The sequence below is a fragment of the Benincasa hispida genome, chromosome 6, assembly GCF_027475165.1.
Source record: "Benincasa hispida cultivar pf3 chromosome 6, pf3_genome.v1.1, whole genome shotgun sequence".
NCBI lineage: Eukaryota > Viridiplantae > Streptophyta > Magnoliopsida > Cucurbitales > Cucurbitaceae > Benincasa > Benincasa hispida.
The window spans coordinates 53585930-53605107 of NC_143483.1; the positions used below are offsets into that span (position 1 = coordinate 53585930).

General features: G+C 30.5%; 1 protein-coding gene across 2 annotated transcripts; it reads right to left on the bottom strand.

Moving 5' to 3' along the window:
- Positions 1-11800: 11800 nt before the first annotated feature.
- Positions 11801-18695, bottom strand: LOC120079991 (AT hook motif DNA-binding family protein). 2 transcript variants are annotated; one of them, XM_039034501.2, is made up of 6 exons: positions 18061-18695; positions 16776-16828; positions 13231-13362; positions 12821-12973; positions 12320-12608; positions 11801-12217 (listed from the first exon to the last, which is right to left on the bottom strand). In XM_039034501.2, the coding sequence occupies exons 1-6, from the start codon at positions 18461-18463 to the stop codon at positions 12162-12164; spliced, it is 1086 nt and encodes a 361-aa protein (XP_038890429.1). In that variant the 5' UTR covers positions 18464-18695; the 3' UTR covers positions 11801-12161. The 2 variants fall into 2 exon arrangements, with proteins under 2 accessions (XP_038890429.1, XP_090170899.1); XM_090314773.1 differs by having other exon boundaries at positions 16776-16834; positions 18061-18522.
- Between the last annotated feature and the right edge of the window lie 483 nt (positions 18696-19178).

The following is a 19178-nucleotide window of genomic DNA, read 5'->3' on the forward strand; positions in this document are numbered from 1 at the left end:
TTATTTTTCTTTAATAGATGTTGATAGAGGCTGATAGAAGTTTATCAGTATTTTTTTTTTTAATTTCTATAAATAGTTTGACATTTTTCTATCTGTGAAAAGTTCTCTATATTTTTTAAATATTCAATTTTCTTAAAAAAAAAGTTATTAATTGATAAGTGATCTATCAGATAATAAATTAAATTTTAGGTCTAATGAAACCTAAAATTTCAATTTTATATTATTAGATGCATGAATTTTAAAAAATATGTCTAATATGTCAAAGGATTTATTAGATATAAAACTTTAAAATGTAAGAATTTATTAGTGACAATTGAAAGTTTAGTTATCTATTAAACATTTTTTTTTTTAGTTCAAGAGGTTAATGGATATAAAGTTGAAAGCTTAAGAATATTGAAAACTTTTTTTAAACAATATGTAGGGTTGAGGGAATCAGATCTCTGACAACAAGGTTAACAATACAAACATGTCAAACTATGCTCATTTTGATAACTAAACTTGTAATCGAACATTTTGTTATATTCACCTATTTCAACTTGCCTAAATGTCATTTAAATGTTAGATTAAATTAGAAGTTTAATCTTTAAGCTTTAAAATTTGTCTATTTCGTCAATAAATTTTTTAAAATGTCTAATTTGTCATTAAACTTTCAACTTTGTGTTTAATAAGCTCCTAACAAACTTGAAATTTTTAAATTTTAATTAATCTATTACATATAAATTTTAATATTATATTTAAGAAACCCTAAACTTTTAATTTGTATCTAATAGATCTATGAATTTTAAAAATGTCAAACTGCAAATGACTAAATTTATAATTTTGAAAATTAAGAAGTTAAATAGACACAAACTTCAAAGTCTAAGGACTGAATTCATAATTTAATCTAAGGGTCTGTTTGTATCATAAATATTGTTTTATAGGTATTGATATTAAATACTTCGGATTTAAATGTCTAAATTTTAAGTGTCTGAGTTAATTATTAATGTCTGAAATATAAAATACTTTGGATTGAAATATATATTAAATACTTCGGATTGAAGATAAGTAAGATAATTAATGTCTGAAAGTTAAATATCTTTGGTTTATCAATTTTGTAAAAAGAAATCAAAAATAAATAATTACATAACTAAATGTAGGAGAAAAAGTAATGTTGTCATAAACTAAATTTAGCATTATTTAACATAGTATTATATTAATCAATTATTTAACCACTTAAAATATATATAAAAGAATGTTTTTATGTTAAACATTATTTTAATTATTTAATTTAATTACTAAAAATATAAATTAATTAGAATATTAATAATTAATAAAATAATTATTTTAAATGAAAAAACTATTGAAATTTTTAATATTTTGTTATATTTATAAATAAGATGGGTCATTTTGCTATATTTAGAAACAAACCTAATTAATAATAAAAATTTATATTAAATGTTGTAAATATATTGGTTGAAATTTATTGTCTTAATAATATATTTATTTAATAATTAACATAAATTAATAGTATGATTAATTAGTTTTAATTTATTAATTAATCAGACTATATTTTTACTTTTCATCTTCCAAATATAAAAGTCTCCCCGTATGAAGGGTATTAAAAAACTAATGTCAGATTGATTTTAAAAATCTTTGAACTATAATATTCTTAATTTTAAAGAACGAAATCGAATAAACAAATATTGTAAGGAGCCTTTGTTTTTTGGGAATGTAGATAATTAGAATTTTAGATACCCGAAATTATAGATATTAGGAATTATAGATGTCTGACATCTTTAGATTACCATGTTTGTTTTGTATGAATATTTTTGCAGATACCTGGAAATATTTCGATAATCGTGTTTGTTTTGTAGAATTTCAACTCAGGAATGTCTTAAATTTACATAATTTTCCAAGAATGCCCATAAGATTATTTATTGATTTATAATTAATTTGATCTAATTTGAACTTATACAACATATTTGTTTTTATCAATTTGAAATTCTTTTAAAGTTGATACAATTTATATTATTTTTATATGTTATTTTTTTCAACAAAATAATATATCATAATTTAAGATTTTTTTTTTTATAAAATAATTATTCATTTAAATTTAAATTTAAATATATTGCTAAAAAATAATAACAATTTCAATATAACTAAAAATATATGATAAATGTTGACAACATTTATTTTAATTATATAATGAAAATGGAGATATATATATATAATAAAATTTAAAAAAAAAAAAAAAAAAAAAAAAAAAAGGACAATAATAGAAAACGAGGATACCTTCAATTCGAGAATCTGTAAAACTCATCTTTCATAAAGGCATCCAAAACTGTCAAGATTTCTTCCATCCAGACATTCTAGGATATCCGATGTCAGGACATCTATCCACTTCTTAGAAATCTAGGATACCATGAAACAAACCATCTTACATGTCTATTTAAAAACCCGTTGCAAAATCTATGAAACGAATGGATCCCGGAGGTTATTTAGCATATAAAGAGCAACTCCCTTATCTTCAATCTTTTCAACTCACTTATCTTCCACCATTAATCATTATAATCATTTTTTTTCAAACATGTCCAAGTGGTATGTCCATCTATAAAATAGGATAATTAAACAATAGTTGAATGAGACATGAGTTTGATGTTGACAAATTTTAACAATTTTTTTAAATAATCTATATCAAATTGAAATGTTTTAACATAATAAAAGGTAAAGGTAAGAATTCGAGAGATCAAAAATTGGATAGATAATAATAATTTAAGGGGGTGTTTAGGCCCCCAACTTTAAATGGGCATATCTGGGAGCTCCAGTTACACCAACTACTATGCCTACAATACTGTTTAAAATTCATCTTTGATATAATGTATACTATTTTCTACTCATCATCTCTTTTCCTATTTGTCACAATGTTTATTATTCTCTAATCAAATTAAAACAGTCTGTACCTAAACACAAACTATAAATTATTTGGCTTATTAGCCTTTGGCTTTTCCTTTTTCTTCTCTAACATGCACGTGACTCAACCTCAATTTGTTGGTTTAGATGAATTGGTGATTTGCAAAACAAAGAAAAAGGCATACTAGTATGGTGCTTGTCATACCTTCTCCATGCTTAAGGAATTTAGTTGCTTCGAATGAGTATTGTAGGAGAGAAATTTGGTCAATCAAATTTTGCCATATCATCACAAACAAAGTCAATGTTATTAAACTTAAAAGGTCAATTAAGAATTATTGTGTCTCTAAATTAAAATTTGAGACAGATAAATTGCAAGCTATAGGATGTCATGTGTCTTCTTTTTAGCCATATAATTACAACAGTAAATTTGATCAAATTTGATGACGATTAAGCCTAAACATGGTAGAAAATTGGACCAAACCCAGACTTGGCCCAAGCCCAAGGCAATTGTTGGGCCCAAAAGACAATCAAGCTCAAGCCTACCTAAAGCCTATGAAAACTCTATAAATAAATGTTTTATCTTCTTCTTCTTCTTCTTTTTTTTTTTTTTTTTGTGATATTAAAAGAACTAACGATCAACTCTAAAGTCCTGAGGCTGAAAAACCTAAAAGATAAACTTCACTTAAGCTCTTAAATTCTTAAAGATTTTGAAGTTGAAGCTTAAAGAATACTTGGAAAAAAAACTTCCATCAACATTCGAGAGAAAGCATCAAATGATCATTTGCACTCATTATACTGAAATCAAAACAAATTTAATATTTATACTATGAATTAAATTTCTTCAAAGATCTCATCAAACAAGTATAATAATGTGTTTATATGAGAATTGGCCTAGAGTTTTCACTAATCTATCAGCTCAGCTCTTGGGCCCAATGGCCCACAACTAGTCAACCGATAGAGCTTGTTGGTCCATTGATTAGTCTGCCTCATAGAGCACATATTCTCTTGGGACGATTAGACAAATGTCTAAATTAAAAGTAGGTTTTTGAATGATGTCTAATCCTATTTTTCATTTAAAAAATCTAAATGTTTAACTTCTTTAATTTATTTAATTTTGGAATGGACAAATGTACCCTTCCTAAAAATCAATATCTGAAAACAAAATCTAATCCTAAAAAATCAAATCAAATAAAACATAAATCAAACCCAGAATTCTAAACTAACTAAATCACTAAAAATCATTTTAAAACAAAATAAATATCTCACAAAATAACATTAAATATTTAAAAAAAAAACCTAAATCAGTAAAATTCATTTTAAAACAAAATAAATATCTCATAAAATAATATTAAAAATAAAAAATGAATAACAAATTATGCATTAAGCATGAGTCACCACTATAGAAATTTATTATATACCTAATTTGTTGTATATACCTTGTACTGAGGCATGCAGCCTGAAAATTTTGCATTATACACCAAATGTTATTACTCCAATTAGATCATCAAACTTATTTGCAATGTCCTCCAATTAGTTATACACCAAAACTAGAATTCCTCCTCCATGGGCATACAGCGATGATCCCAACTTCACCATCCCATCATCGATCTACAATCAATATCATGCTTAATCATAATCGACCAAATTTGATACTCTTGCGAAAATTGACAACCCAAAATTGGAGTTCTTCCATATCTGCTATGAGGATTAGTGGATGGATGTTAGTCCGATTGAAACTCTGCCACCCCTTAATCTCATACCGCACATCGCCAATGAATCCTTGAGAGTCCAATTCGTTGAGATTCTGCGGCGCATTAAATCGAATAGGTAAAGTGCAACCATTGTGTTCTTGGGGAAGTCGAAGTCGTCGATTGTACAATCCTCATAGCAGGCTTGAATGGCGGGGACGACAAGTATAGTCGGACAGCATGTAAGGGGGATTTGGGAGGTCATCTTTAATCTAGTAGTTCTGATTATGGAGTTTATTTTGTTTATGGGTTACAAAAATATACACATAATATCTATGATTCAAAGAGATAGATATATATAAGAAAAAATAAATATAATATTTGTATTTTAAATATATTAAAAAAGATAAAATTATTGTGAACTTAAGAAGCACCACAAGAACATGGCTACCAATAAAATATAATATAAAAATAAATATAATATGATATTATAATAAAATAAATAAATATTAAAAATAATATGTAAATTAATTAATTAATTAAATTAACAAAATATGAAATAACAAATTTTTCTAAAATCTCTGCTTTCTCCAATTTTGATGGATTTTACTCAATATGTGTCTTCTAAAACCCACCAAATGCCACTATTTATGGGCAATTTGGTAAGTAGGAGGTGGATATGTTGAGACGGACAACACCTTGGCAAATAGGCATGACATATGGTCAATGGACACTAAACATGAGCATCTAATGGGTATTTATTATCATAATATTTATAATACTCTCCCTTAGATGTCTATTATATATATATATATGAAATATGTCTCGTTAAAATCTTACTAAGAAAACCCCAATGGGAAAAAAATGAGTACACATTTCATATCATTTATACCCTAAAAAGTATATTTACTTCCCTTCATAAAAACATCATTTGAAATCTTTGAATTGCTGCATTCCAATGTTGTGCACCAGTTTTTCAAAGATTGCAGTAGGTAATGCCTTTGTAAATAAGTCTGCCCAATTATCTTTCAAACAAATTTGTTGTATAGTGATGCCGCCATTTTCTTCAAGATCATGAGTGTAGAAAAGCTTCGGTGAAATATGTTTTGTTCTATCTCTTTTAATATATCCTCTTTTGATTTGGAATATGCATGTTGTGTTGTCTTCGTATAATATCGTTGAAAGATTTTTACTAGAAGACAAACCACATGTTCCACGAATGCATTGATCTTAGTCATATATATTCTCGACTAACCTCATAAATTGTAAGAATTTTAGCATTATTTGAGGAAGTGACTGTTATGGTTTATTTCACCGATCGTCATGATATAGTAGTTCCTCCACATGTGAATAGATAATTCATATCAATCGTTCCTTGGAGATAACGGAGTATATGCTTAACTCAATTCCAATGTCTTTTTATTGGAAAAGAACTATATCTAGCTAATAAATTTATTGAAAATGTAATGTCTAGTCTTGTATTATTAGCAAGATACATAAATGCAGCAATTGTACTAAGATATAGTAATTCAGGACCAAGTAGTTCTTCATTATCATCTTGAGATCAAAATATATCTTTCCTCACATCTAATGAACGAACTTCCATTGGAGTGTTCAATGGATGTATTTTGTCCATATAAAATCTTTTCAAAACTTTTTCTATATAAGTTGATTGATGAACAAATATCCCATTTGCTAAATGCTCAATTTGCAAATCAAGGTAAAATTTTTGTTTTTTCAAGATCTTTCATCTCAAAATCTTTCTTAAAATATTCTATTGCCTTTGAGAGCTCCTCAAGGGTCCCAATTATATTTAAGCCATAACACATACCGTTATAATAGCAAATCTTGATTGTGATTTCTTTATAAAAACACATAGACATATTGGATTATTTTGATATCCTTCTTTCAACAAATATCCTCAGGCGATTGTACCACATTCGTCTTTATTGTTTCAATCTATATAACGATTTCTGTAACTTTATTGAATACAATTGCCGAGAATTTGATTTATATGTTTTAGGTACCTTAAATCTTTCTGGGATTCTCATATAAATATAGATCCATATAAATATGCTGTGACTACATCCATAAGATGCATGTCCAGATTTTCATACACAGTCAGACCAATTAAATATCTTAATGTAATTATATCCACCACCGGAGAATACGTCTCCTCATAATCAATACCAAGTCATTCTGAGAAACCTTATGCACTTCGTCTTGATTTATATCTTGTGACCACATTATTTTTATTTCTTTTTCTCACAAATACCCATTTGCATCCCACGGGTTTGACACTTTTTAGTGTTCGAACTATTGGTCAAAAAATCGGACGTCTTGAAAGTGAGTTTATTTCTACCTCGATTGCTTATTTCCATTGAAGTCAATTTTTTTTATGTTGACATTCTTCAACATATTTTGGTTCAAAATCCTTACTTTTAGGTATAATATCAAGAGTAATATTATACACAAAAAATAACTACATTAGTTTGATTCAATCTGTTTTCTATCATGACATAGTTTATTGAAATCTTATTTCATCTTCATGTCAAGGATTTTTTTCATGGGTATTTATATCCTCAATCAAATCTTCTTGACTATTTATTATTTTTATTTTTCAAGGATTTTTATCTTTGGAACTAACTGGTCTACCACGTTTCTAGCATGTTCCAAACTCATTAGTGACAACTTGCTTTGTTGGGATATCAATTTTCAATAGAACATTTGCAACGGGTATATGTGACTTAGTTACTTTCTTTTGCATCTATAAATGCATATGATAACTAATTTGCTATATTTTGCAAATGAATTATCTTATTAACTTTAAATTCACATTGATATGTACTGGAATCTAAATGAGACAATAATGATGCATTCAATGTAATTTCTTTTTTCAACTTTTTAATTTCTCCCCTTAATGTTGGAAAATTCGTCTCATTAAAATGACAATCAGCAAATCATACAGTGAATACATCATCCAAGAGGGGTTCAAGATATTTAATAATTGATGAGAAATCATATCCAATATATATCCCTAACCTCATTTGAGGATCCATCTTAGTACATTGTGATAGAGCAATTGAAACATATACTGCACATCAAAAAATTCTCAAATAGGAAATATTTGGCTCATCGCTATAAGCTAATTGGAATGGCGAATACTTATGATAAACTACTGACCTAATACGTATAAGTGACGCTGCATGCAAAATCGCATGTCCACATATAGATGTAGGAAGCTTAGTTCTCATAAGTAATGATCAGCAATTAACTGCAAACATTTTATAAATGATTCTGCTAAACCATTTTGTGTATGAACATGAGCTATAGGATGTTCAACACTTATCCCAATTGACATACAATAATTATCAAAAGCTTAGGATGCAAATTCAACAATATTATCAAGACGAATGGTCTTAATTATATTATTAGGAAATTGTGCTCTTAACTTAATTATTTTAGCAAGTAATCTTGTAGATGTAAGATTTCAACTTGATAATAAGCACACGTGTGACCATCTGCTAAATGCGTTTATTAATATCATAAAATATCTAAATAGTCCACTGGTGGATTAATAAGTCCACATATATCACTATGCAAGTGATTCAATCCCCACACTTAGCATGTGATAGTCTAATTATCAATTTTCCTTTAGGGCAAGCATCACATGATAATTCATTAGATTGAAGAATCTTCTAGCTCTTCAATGGATATCCATTTGAATTCTCAATAATTCTTCTTATCATTATAGACCCTGGATAACCTAATCTATCATGCCAAATTGTAAATATATTTAGATTCATAAACTTTAGGTTCATTGTTGAATATGTTTCAATTATTTGTATATGAGTATAATATAATCCAGAAGATAAAACAGGCAACTCTTCCATATGAGACAATAGATATGATATAAAGATACTCCATATTATTTTTTCTATCAGTCTCAATATGATAGCCATTGTAACGTATATTTTTAAAACTAAGTAGATTTCACTTTGATTGACTAGAGAACAAATATTGTCAATTGTAAATTTTGTTCTTCTAGGAAAATAATATTTACTTTTCCAAATCCCTCAATTAGGTTTGCAGAACCTGATATTGTATTGACTTTTGTTTCCAGCATTGTCAGTTTGGAAAAATATTTTCTACTTATAAGTATTATATGTATAGTTGCACTGTCTACCAGACATAGATCTTTTTTACTCATTTTTTAGTCATCCAACATATGAAAATAATTCAAGTTTCTTCATTAAATGAAAATAATTACAATAATTAAAATAACATTTGGAATATATAAAGGTTAACAGCTACTAAGAGAAGAAAAAAAACATGGAGATGAGTAAGAAAAACAATATTGAATCTAGATATTTTCAAAGTCAAAGGAAACATTTGATGTTCCATCAATCCTATGGATTTTCTCTTCAGGAGCTTAAAAAAGTTTGTCACATCCAAATTTATCATATAGGATGGGTCAAATATATCATTATTCTGGTATGCAAAATTTGCTTCCACATTTTTTTTCCTTCAAGGAGGCTTGATAGAGATCAACTAAGTGTTTTGACGTACGATAGATACGTGACCAATGCCCAGTCATTCCACATCGGAAGCATTTATTTTCAACATTTTTTAAACTCTTATCTTGTGGAACTTTTCCTTTGTGATCATTATTTTGTGTGGTTCTTTTGAAATTTAAATGATTAGAACGATCATCACAAAGATAATAATTATCTCTTCCTCTGCCATGGTCACAACCTCGACCATGATCACGATTTCGACAACAATTATTAAAATTCATAGTGTTCACTTCAGGGAATGTTGTTGTTGTAGTTGGCTGAAATTCATATTTTTTAATCAATAACTCGTTATTTCATTCAGCCACGAGAAGACATCAGATGAGTGCATAATACTTTTAAAATATTTCTCTCGATATTACTACTGTAGGAGCATATCCAGAATGTAGAAAAATGTCTTATCTTACATATTGATTTAAAATTTTGGAGCTTCAAGTGCATCTATTTACAACGAGCTTTAGGAAGAAAAATTATTTACTAATGATCATATTTTTATGGCATCCAGGTGTACTTTGGCATCAAGCACTAATGACAAATAATTATTACCATTAATATCAAATGCTACAAATTCTAATTTTAAAATATTTTTCATAGTAGCACTATTACAGAGTATTATATTTATATTATAATTTTAATATATTCAAATATGTAGAACAACATTTAATTTATTAATTATAACAAAGAGAGAAAAACCGACATACCTTTAGGACCTACTTTTAGCGAAGAAAATGAAAGAAACTCATGCTGATAACGTGTTGTGAACTTGAGGAGCACAACAGGAATACGGATACCAATATGATATAATATAATATAATAGTAAAATAAATTAAGCATAATATATAAATAAATAAATGAAATAACATAACAGAATATGAAATAAGAAATTTCTCTAAAATCTCCATTTTCTCCTATTTTTATGAATTTTACCCAATATATGTCTTCTAAAACCCACAACATGCCACTATTTATAGGCAGTTTGACAAGTAGAAGGTAGATTACATAGACACTAATAATGCGTAACGTTGAGACACATTGACAACACTTTGGAAAATGAGGTCATCTATTGCAATTTCTCTATCCTCTTCTAGCTTGGACCTCTTTTTACTCATTTTTGGCCTATTTCGTTGAGTACTATTTTATCCATAAGACCATCCATTTCTAGACAATATAATGTATTTGTGATTCTTTACAATACAAGTTTATATGCATATGAAATTCAATTTTAATAGTGTTTGTATATTTTAATATACGTTAACATAGAAAAAGAAAAAAAGAAGCTTAGTTATTGAATTTCACTCTGTATTTATTAGGTTCCAAAACATTAAAAAAATATCTAATAGGGTGCCGATTAGACAATTTAATTTTATATCTAATATATCAAATAATTTTATTTTTTTTAATAAGAGCCTATTAGATATAAAATCGAAAGTTCATGACCTATTGAATTAAACATTTTTAAAATTTATAAACCAGTTAGACATGTCGACATTTTAATAGACATGTCAACATTTTAAAGTTCAAACAGTATAATTTTAACCTTAAAAAACTAGTAACTGACTATTATGATTAAGATGAAACAGCAAAGCCATGGAACTCCTTTGTCTCATATACTTTTGCCTTTTGCAAAAAGGGCTACAGCAAAATCCCTTGGGACCTGAATTTAAGTGCAAAAATTAGATACACCTGGGAGAAATATATGGGATTTGCTCCCACAAAAGGGATATTCACCATTTTCAAAGTACCTTTTCTTTTTAACAGTAATCCTTACAAATGGGTTAATTATCATTAAAAAAAAAAAATACTAGAAAAGCTGAGCAAGTCAATGAGTTTTGCCAAGTAAAAAGCAGCAAAAAGGGCTCACCCAAAAGACAACTTTTCATCTTCAAACCCATCCCTTAAAAGAAGTTAGATTTTTCTTTTGGCAGAAAATAAAAATAAGAATGGTACATTTCAATAATAACCCATTAAAGTGCCCAAAGTTCAAACCATGTATGATGTGATATAAAAAGCAAAAGGGGTGGGTGACATATACTTATTGCAAATGATGAAATAGCTTGGCTTCCATTTGAGGTAGAAAGTGTTGGGATTTCTCAATTTCATTGGATTACTGTCATCCTCCAATGAAACATGAAAGATTCTCATCAAGTCGCTGGTCATCTCATCTAAAAACTTTATTTTATTTATTTTTTCTGATAAACGTAGTTTTGCGTGCAAACCCCCCTACCAACAACTCTGAATTCGAGGGCAATCACACCAACCTAGAGAATAAATCTTGTTCTTCCTGAGAAAAACTAAAAAATGGAGGAAAAACAAACATTTCCATCACGCTACCGTGTTGTGCTAAGAAAACACGACAACCAAGTTTAATGGATAAAATAAAAATTAAAAAGGTATTTGAGCCCAAAAAAAAAAAAATAAAAAATTGCAAAGTCTTTGAGACCCGCAATGTAAAAGGTTAATTACACATAAAATTAATATTTTTTAGTCGTGAACCTCACGAATTCCTTTGACCAAACAAGGAGTGGAATCAACTCCAATTCCTTGGCCAAACACCCCAAAAGTATTTACGGTACAACGTAAATAAGCTAACAAAAATTTATGAATTAGTCAAAAAGGCATCGTTCATCACCAGAAGTTTACTGCAAAGAATTCTAAATCACCAGAGAGGTTTTTGTTTATATGATCGAATTGGAAATTGCAAACTGTAACAACTACAGCAAACTGGTCCATCTAAGGGGAAAATATGAGAATTAGAATTAGACAGAGACTTAACATGCAAACACCATGAAAGGTGGATGGATGGGTAAAAACTTAGGGAAGGGGGGAAAATAAAAATGCAAGAAGGGCATAAAAACTTCTAAAGAGTTTGTTATCACCTTTACAGTATGGTGCATACTACAACCAGAATTAGCTAACGAGTGAAGGGAAGATTACTGGCATTGCAACTGTTGATATTGTACATTTATCTACGACAAACTTTGCAGTCCCGTTCCGTCTTGAATGTTAGCTCTCAATCGGGAATCTGATCGTAATCTCCATTTTCGGGAGAATGATGGCCTGTTCTTCCTACCAAAAAAACAAAAAAGTTCCCAATCTCATAATATCACAAGTTCAGAAAAGTAAAAGATGAAAGGAGAGTTGTGTGCCTTTTTTACAGTAAAATCATACCTGTCAAATCATAAGCAGTGTTTGTGGCATCCAGACCCGTCCTCCAATCCGTTGATCGCGGTGATGTCAGATTCACTCCCCGAGGCTGAAGTAAAAAATGACTCTCCCCAAGACCTTGGTGTTCATCATTTCCCCTGATTTGATTACCTCCCGAGTCAATGTTGGAGCCATAACGTAGATTTGACATCGATGTCCCACCAATAGGTGAGGGCAACTTGCCAGCAGATGCATCGCCTTTACCACCACCAACTTCCTTCTTCGGGTCGATTACAAAGGTTCCAACAATAACCTGATGTGGACCAATTGGTACGAGAATAAACTAAGCAAAAGAATAATATATCTTAAGAAAAAACTCTTTAAGCCTACTAACTTAACAAAGCTACATTCTTAAAAAAAAACTTAATAAAGTTATATGAATGCAATAAAACGTTCAGGCATTGAACAATGCACAACTGGATTTATTCAGGAAAAGACAGAGATCCAATCTGTCCGTTAACATACCTGCACAGGTCCAGCAGCCTTCAACGGCCCACCAACTCCCCCTCCTATGATATGGCCTTCAGCACTTGATAGACATACACTAAGACCACCGGTCTTTCCTCCGAGGTCAGTCCGTACATAAGAACCGCATAATGAAACAATCTCAAAACGACCCTAATTATCATTACCTTGCAAATAGTTATTATAATGCATAATTCATGAGAAGCAAATTTGTGGAGGAAAAAAGAAACAGACATGAACATCAAAATGAGTAGCCAGTTATCCCTTGTCCATTTTCTCCAACGGCCCACAAAATATATCAAGATTTCAACAAATTTATCCAGGATTGCTACAAAGCATCATTCTCATTTTCTTTTCTTCCGCATACTGAGGAGAAGAGATGGAATATCAGATGGGGAAAACGAAAATACCTCATATGCAATATTGCCTCCGGATGCCGCTGGCTGACGGAGAGATGCATTGGAGATCGAACCAGATGCAGAAAGGATACAAATTTCCCGCTTACATTGTTGCATAAACATCATAATTTTCTGGCCCACATCCTATTCAATATGATCGTAGTGTGTGTTATGAGGGTAAAGAGGCCAAGGGATACCACCATAGCTCATCAAGCATATAATATAGAGTATACATGAGCCATTATTAAATGAAAATTGACAAGTAAACCTGAAAGAAACAGAAATCAACAATGTGATTTTTGTGTACACGATGGGACAGTCGGCTATGGAAGATGATGGAGAAAGTTAAATTCTTTTGTATCTACTAATTAAATAAACAAGGTTTTCTATAACTACGAGACTGACTAAATGACAATAATTCCAAACAGGCGTCCTTGCCATTTATGTTAACGTTTTTACTTCTCAAAACAAGATATACTTCTAGTTGTTTTGTAAGTAACAATAGTTTCATCGATAGAATAAAATGTACAAGAGTAAAAATCAGAGCCAAAAGAGACTACTAATACTCTTCGATTGAGCACCAACCAAAGACCTCTCATTCCAAAAAAAAAAAAAAAAAAAAAGCACCAACCAAAGATCTACTGGATTAATTCTCTCTTTGCAACGTTTTTTGGATTGGTCTGAAGATATAGGACATCTAATGATATGGAGAAATGGGATACCGTAAAATTTAAACTTTTAGTTGAAGACTTCTCTCAAAGGCCATTTGCAATATTTCTACTTCTCTGACTTTGACAAACTGGGGAGTTATTTCTTTCCATAATAATCTCCTTAGATTCAGGTGGGTTTCTTATCCTCCTCCAGAAATTTAGATTGCTTAATGCTTGGCAGTAGAACTTTAGGAGATGATAAGATCATTGGCAGCCAGAATGTTAAACAATGACTTAACAAGAAAGAAAAATGCCTCCAATCTATTAAGTAAAACCAGGCCCTCGAATCACTCAAGTAGAGAACTTGGTCCAGATGGCCATACACTCCTCTCTCTCTTCCATTAAGGTTTCCCATGAAATTAAGCCGCCAGACCACCACAGTTCCACTTCCCTAAAACCTAAATCAGCAATCCTGAACCCTCATCTCCTTGTTATATTGGACAGAAAAACTCTTGGAAAAGGAACAAAAAAGACAAAAAGGGAAATGATTTTTTAAAGGGGTTTCTCAACCTGAAGGCAGTTATCCATATATAGAAGCAAACAACTATTTAACAACTATGATCAAGTTTCAAGTTATATCAGAAGAAAAGAAAATAGGAAGAAAAATAAATAAATAAAAAAAGAGAAGAAGACTTGAGTCATCGATTTATCAGTTAGATTACATGGGCATAACATGAAAAAAGAAAGCTAAATTAATACAAATCCACATAGAAGTAAAAAAATGAGCTGTAATGGGCAACACAAAAAAATAGCTATTGATAATATGGAGATCACATCAACACACAATAAGTTTTACACAACAGTACCATCGTAGATAACCACAAAACAAACATTAAGTCCTTCCATTGAGGGAAAGACTGTGAAGGAATCAACAATGTAAAGATCATCTTTTATAATTTGATTTTTATCCTTTATTTCAATGGACTTTCAAGTTTCCCTGTTTGCGTGCTCCATAGTATTACGTCAGGAAACGAAAATGATCAAAGTGGAGTTGCAGATTAGCTTGGCACTCTCTTAATCAGATATGTGAAGCATTTAATTTTGCCAAAAAAACCATGTGATATGCATAACTTATGCATATTCAAGAACAAAAGTCCAAAACTTCCTTTGTGTATGCCCGCCCAACTCTGAGAGGAGAGGGGTACTAAGAAACCATCCTCATTCTTAAGACGTCCTCAATTTTTTCCATCTCCATCCACTATTTATAAGGATTATCAACAGTTAAAGATTCTAATTGTGTATTTTCTTGTTTAAAGTTCATTTCCAATGCATTACAACACCTTTTAATTGAGACTTGGTAGAAAAGAGAGAATTTTTTTAATAATGTACCTAAATAATTATTTTTAAATTCCCCAATATTATAAATTACCATGTCTATCAAGAATCCAAGTAGGTATTCTTGTTTTATGTAATTCCCTGACAAGTTAAAAGGACAACCAGCACCAAGAGTATATATTAGTTTTCTTCTTTTTTTGCACTCCAAAACTACCCAACCATTTTATGTTCTATAGAATCAAAATTAGGACCAACTCGACTGCATTGCTAAGATGAGAAAACTCATGACCAAGTGGTTCGCTCAAAGATTTTCAATACCAAAGTCTCAAAAATGAATCTCGTAGATTTAAATCCAAGTGCATTGCTCTTGGATAATAAGTATAATATTAATAATAGTAAATAGCTCTCTTTAATCACAATTCCAATACCCCCAACAGTTTAGGAAGCTGGGTCCTCTTTGGCTTACTTTTAATAGAGCTTACTTTTGGTTTCTTTGGGGCAAAAGAAATGGAAGACTCTTCAGGGGAATCTATTACTTCATTTGATCATTTTTGGGATTTGGGAATTGCTCATTTTTCAAGCTTTGTTAGATTCATAGGAAATAAATATTTCTTTGGGGGTAAACTAATATTTTTAGAGTTTTTTATAGGTGTGCTGATGATGGCCTGCTTGTTCTCTTTTTTATTTTACTTTTCCATGACCACCTTCATCTCTTTCAAGAGAGCTTTGTTAGTTTCATTTAACACCAAAGAGGAAAAAAATGGAAAATGTCTTAATGACTTTTAAAAAAATAAAGTATATGTAAAGAAATAGTCACTGTAGTTAAATAGTCTTGTTTTTGGAAGTAGAATATCAAGAATTGAATCGTAAATGCCCCCAAAACAAGACAAAAGTAAAAAAAAAAAGGAAAAGAAAAATGAGAGAGAATGAGACAGAGAGAGACAGAAAACCATCTGCAGAATCTCTACAAGTGGACATTATGCCCCATCAGAATCTCTTAAGGTGCACACTTTACTTAAATTAAAAGCAGCAAACAAAAACATTGAAGCCTTCAAATAATATCAAAATCATGATACACAAAAACAATGTCTATTATATACATACCTATATTAAAAGGCAAGAGAAGGAAATCAAACTGAGAAACCACCAACTGTAAACACACGTTCAGAAAAAACACTACCCAGATACAAAATAAAACCCAATGAAAATAGTATTCAAGATCATACAAATTTCCTTGAGATCCTTAATGGTCTTCCGTCTTCGTGTCCTATGCAGTACTAATACCATCATACTAGATATATCAATGCCAGGACAGCATAGGTTATGCCTCATATTCTTACATAAATCTAAGGAAGTAGTAACTTAGTCTGTATTTATTTATAGCTATCATCTCAAATGCATTAATTATATATTTCCAATGCATTAATTGTATATGACCCACAATTTCTATCTATATCATTGTATGTATATGCGCAAATGCCTGCACATGACATGCACTTCCAACTTTGATATATAAACATAAATATAAATATAAATGGAATCAAATCTTTGAAAGCTATGGAGAAGCATTACCTCACCAGCTGCCACATTAATAACATGTGGCGCAAAACCTTGGCCTGCATTACCTACATCTCCAGTGAGAAGAACAAACTCCAAGTAAGTATGTAAGCACATAGACATGGTCATGAGTGAAATAAAAGCAAAAAGTAAATAACTTTAATTTTAGAAAAATATATATATATTCCTGATCAAACCACATACAAGCAATTGCCAAGACTGGAAACATGTTATTTCAGAACATGAAAACATTAACAGCATACATACAATTATACAAAATTGAACAATCATGGTAAAGCTTCTCTTTGCATCTATGGTTCAAAAACAAAGAAAAAGAATCCAACTATTCCCCTACCCTTCTAAGTTTCAGGAGTATTTGTGTTTTTTCTTCTTTCCTTTTCTTCTTTTTCTTTAGATGGTGGACAGAGTAAAAAAAAAGTTTTAAGTGGTAAACCCACACTCACAACAACCTCACAAACACCCCCAAAAGTAAATTCCCCATCCTCCTACAATATCAATTTTCAACTTTCAATAAAACTTTCCAGTTTGAAACAATTTCCCAAAATGGATAGCTACTAAAACCTTTGTCTAAAGAAATCCAACGTGAACAATTAACCAAATGAAATTTGTTTTTTTATTTTCAAGGTAAACGAAAATCTTTTCTTATAAAAATCATGTTGCAAGTGCAACACAACTAGTGATCAACAATGTTGATTATCTACGAAAACAACAAACAAAACCAAGTTATATATCAGCCATGAACTCTTATCATCATTCTAGAATAATGATTCTCTACCCAAATGACTGCATTACTATAAAAAACCACTATCAGATGCAACCTAAATTCAATACAATTTTTCTTTAATTAAACAATGTGTGTGGGGGTGAGAATTCAAACTTTTCAACCAATTGAGCTATGCTTTGTTGCCAAATTCAGATACATTTTTTCACAAGTTCCAAGTAGTTTCCAAAAACTATCATAAGCCAAACGTTTTCGTTAACCAAATTATAATAACGATTGAGAAAACTTGCTAAAAGACTACAAGGGAAATAGACAGGGCTTTTGAGAGTAGGGTTTAAAACAAAAACAAAGAAACGAATTCCAAGAACGGAAACGAGAGAGAAACCAAAACCATGATTAAAGAAACAGTAAGATTGAAAATTCAATTCCACAATCCAGAAATTCGAAAACAACAACGAATTACAAAACCCCAGAAAAATCCACAAAATTCCGAATAAGGGCAAAACAATTAACAACAAAATTCCTCAAATAAAACACAAAAAAAAAAACAAAACCCACCAAGTGTAGCCAACTGAGATTTCTTAGAAGGCGCGGAGAAGGAAGAAGAAGCGGAAACGGCATTAAGAGAAGAAGAAGAAGCGAGTTCCTTCTTGGCCTTGGAGGACGAAGAGTGAGACGACGCCGTGGCAGCTTTCTTAGCCGCTAAAGCTTCCTCCGGCGTACCGTACTTCCTCGGCCGGCCTCTCTTCCGGCGTGCGGGCTCAAGAGGAGACGAGGACACGGCGGCGGAAGGGACAGAGTGAGGGTATACGACATGGGGACCGGCGTCGGAGGCGGCGGCGGAGGAGAGGTGGTGGGTGGGTGGTAAAAGGCCATTGGTCGGCGATGTGGTGGTTGGACTTTGATGGTGGTGTTGATGGTGGTGGAAGTAGGAGCTGAGCTGGTTTTCATTGGGTTCCATTTTTGAGATGAGAGAGAGAAAGAGAGAGAAAGAGAGAGCGTGTGTTTTGGAAAATAAAATTATTAAATGTTTTTTTTTTCTTTTTTCTTTTTTTGAAAAGGATTTGCCTTTTTTTCCCTTTTTTTCTTTTCTTTTTTTTTTTTAGTCTACTAATTATCCATAACATCTCCTCTCATAAATAAATAATTCTTTATTCATTTATTCATTTATTAAGATATAGTATGAGATTTGACTCCCATTTTTTTCTTTGACTTAATAATTCTATCTTTTTTAGGGCTTCTTTCTCTCTCATTTTCTTTTTAAATACTAATTTAACCGACCTATATTACAAGAGCGAAAAGTTGAACCATTAATTTTTTTTTAGAATAAACATCGTATTTATTAAGAGAATATTTGGGCAAGGAGTTGATAATTATAGTATAAACTATTATGGTTGAGTTATAATAGTTTGTGTTTGAGGTATAGATTATTTTAATTTATGTTATAATAGTATGTATTTGAGGTGTAAACTATTTTAGTTTGAAAAATAAATAGTAAACACTATAACAAAAAATAAAAAATGATTAATGTAAAATAGTAAAATAGTGTTGACTGTAGTGTAACTAATTGAGAATTACAAAATAGTATTTATTGTAACAACGAGGTGGTTTATAATCGGATGATAGTTTTTGCCCTAAACGCCTTTCAAGTTTTTGCTAATTCCTATAACTTATGT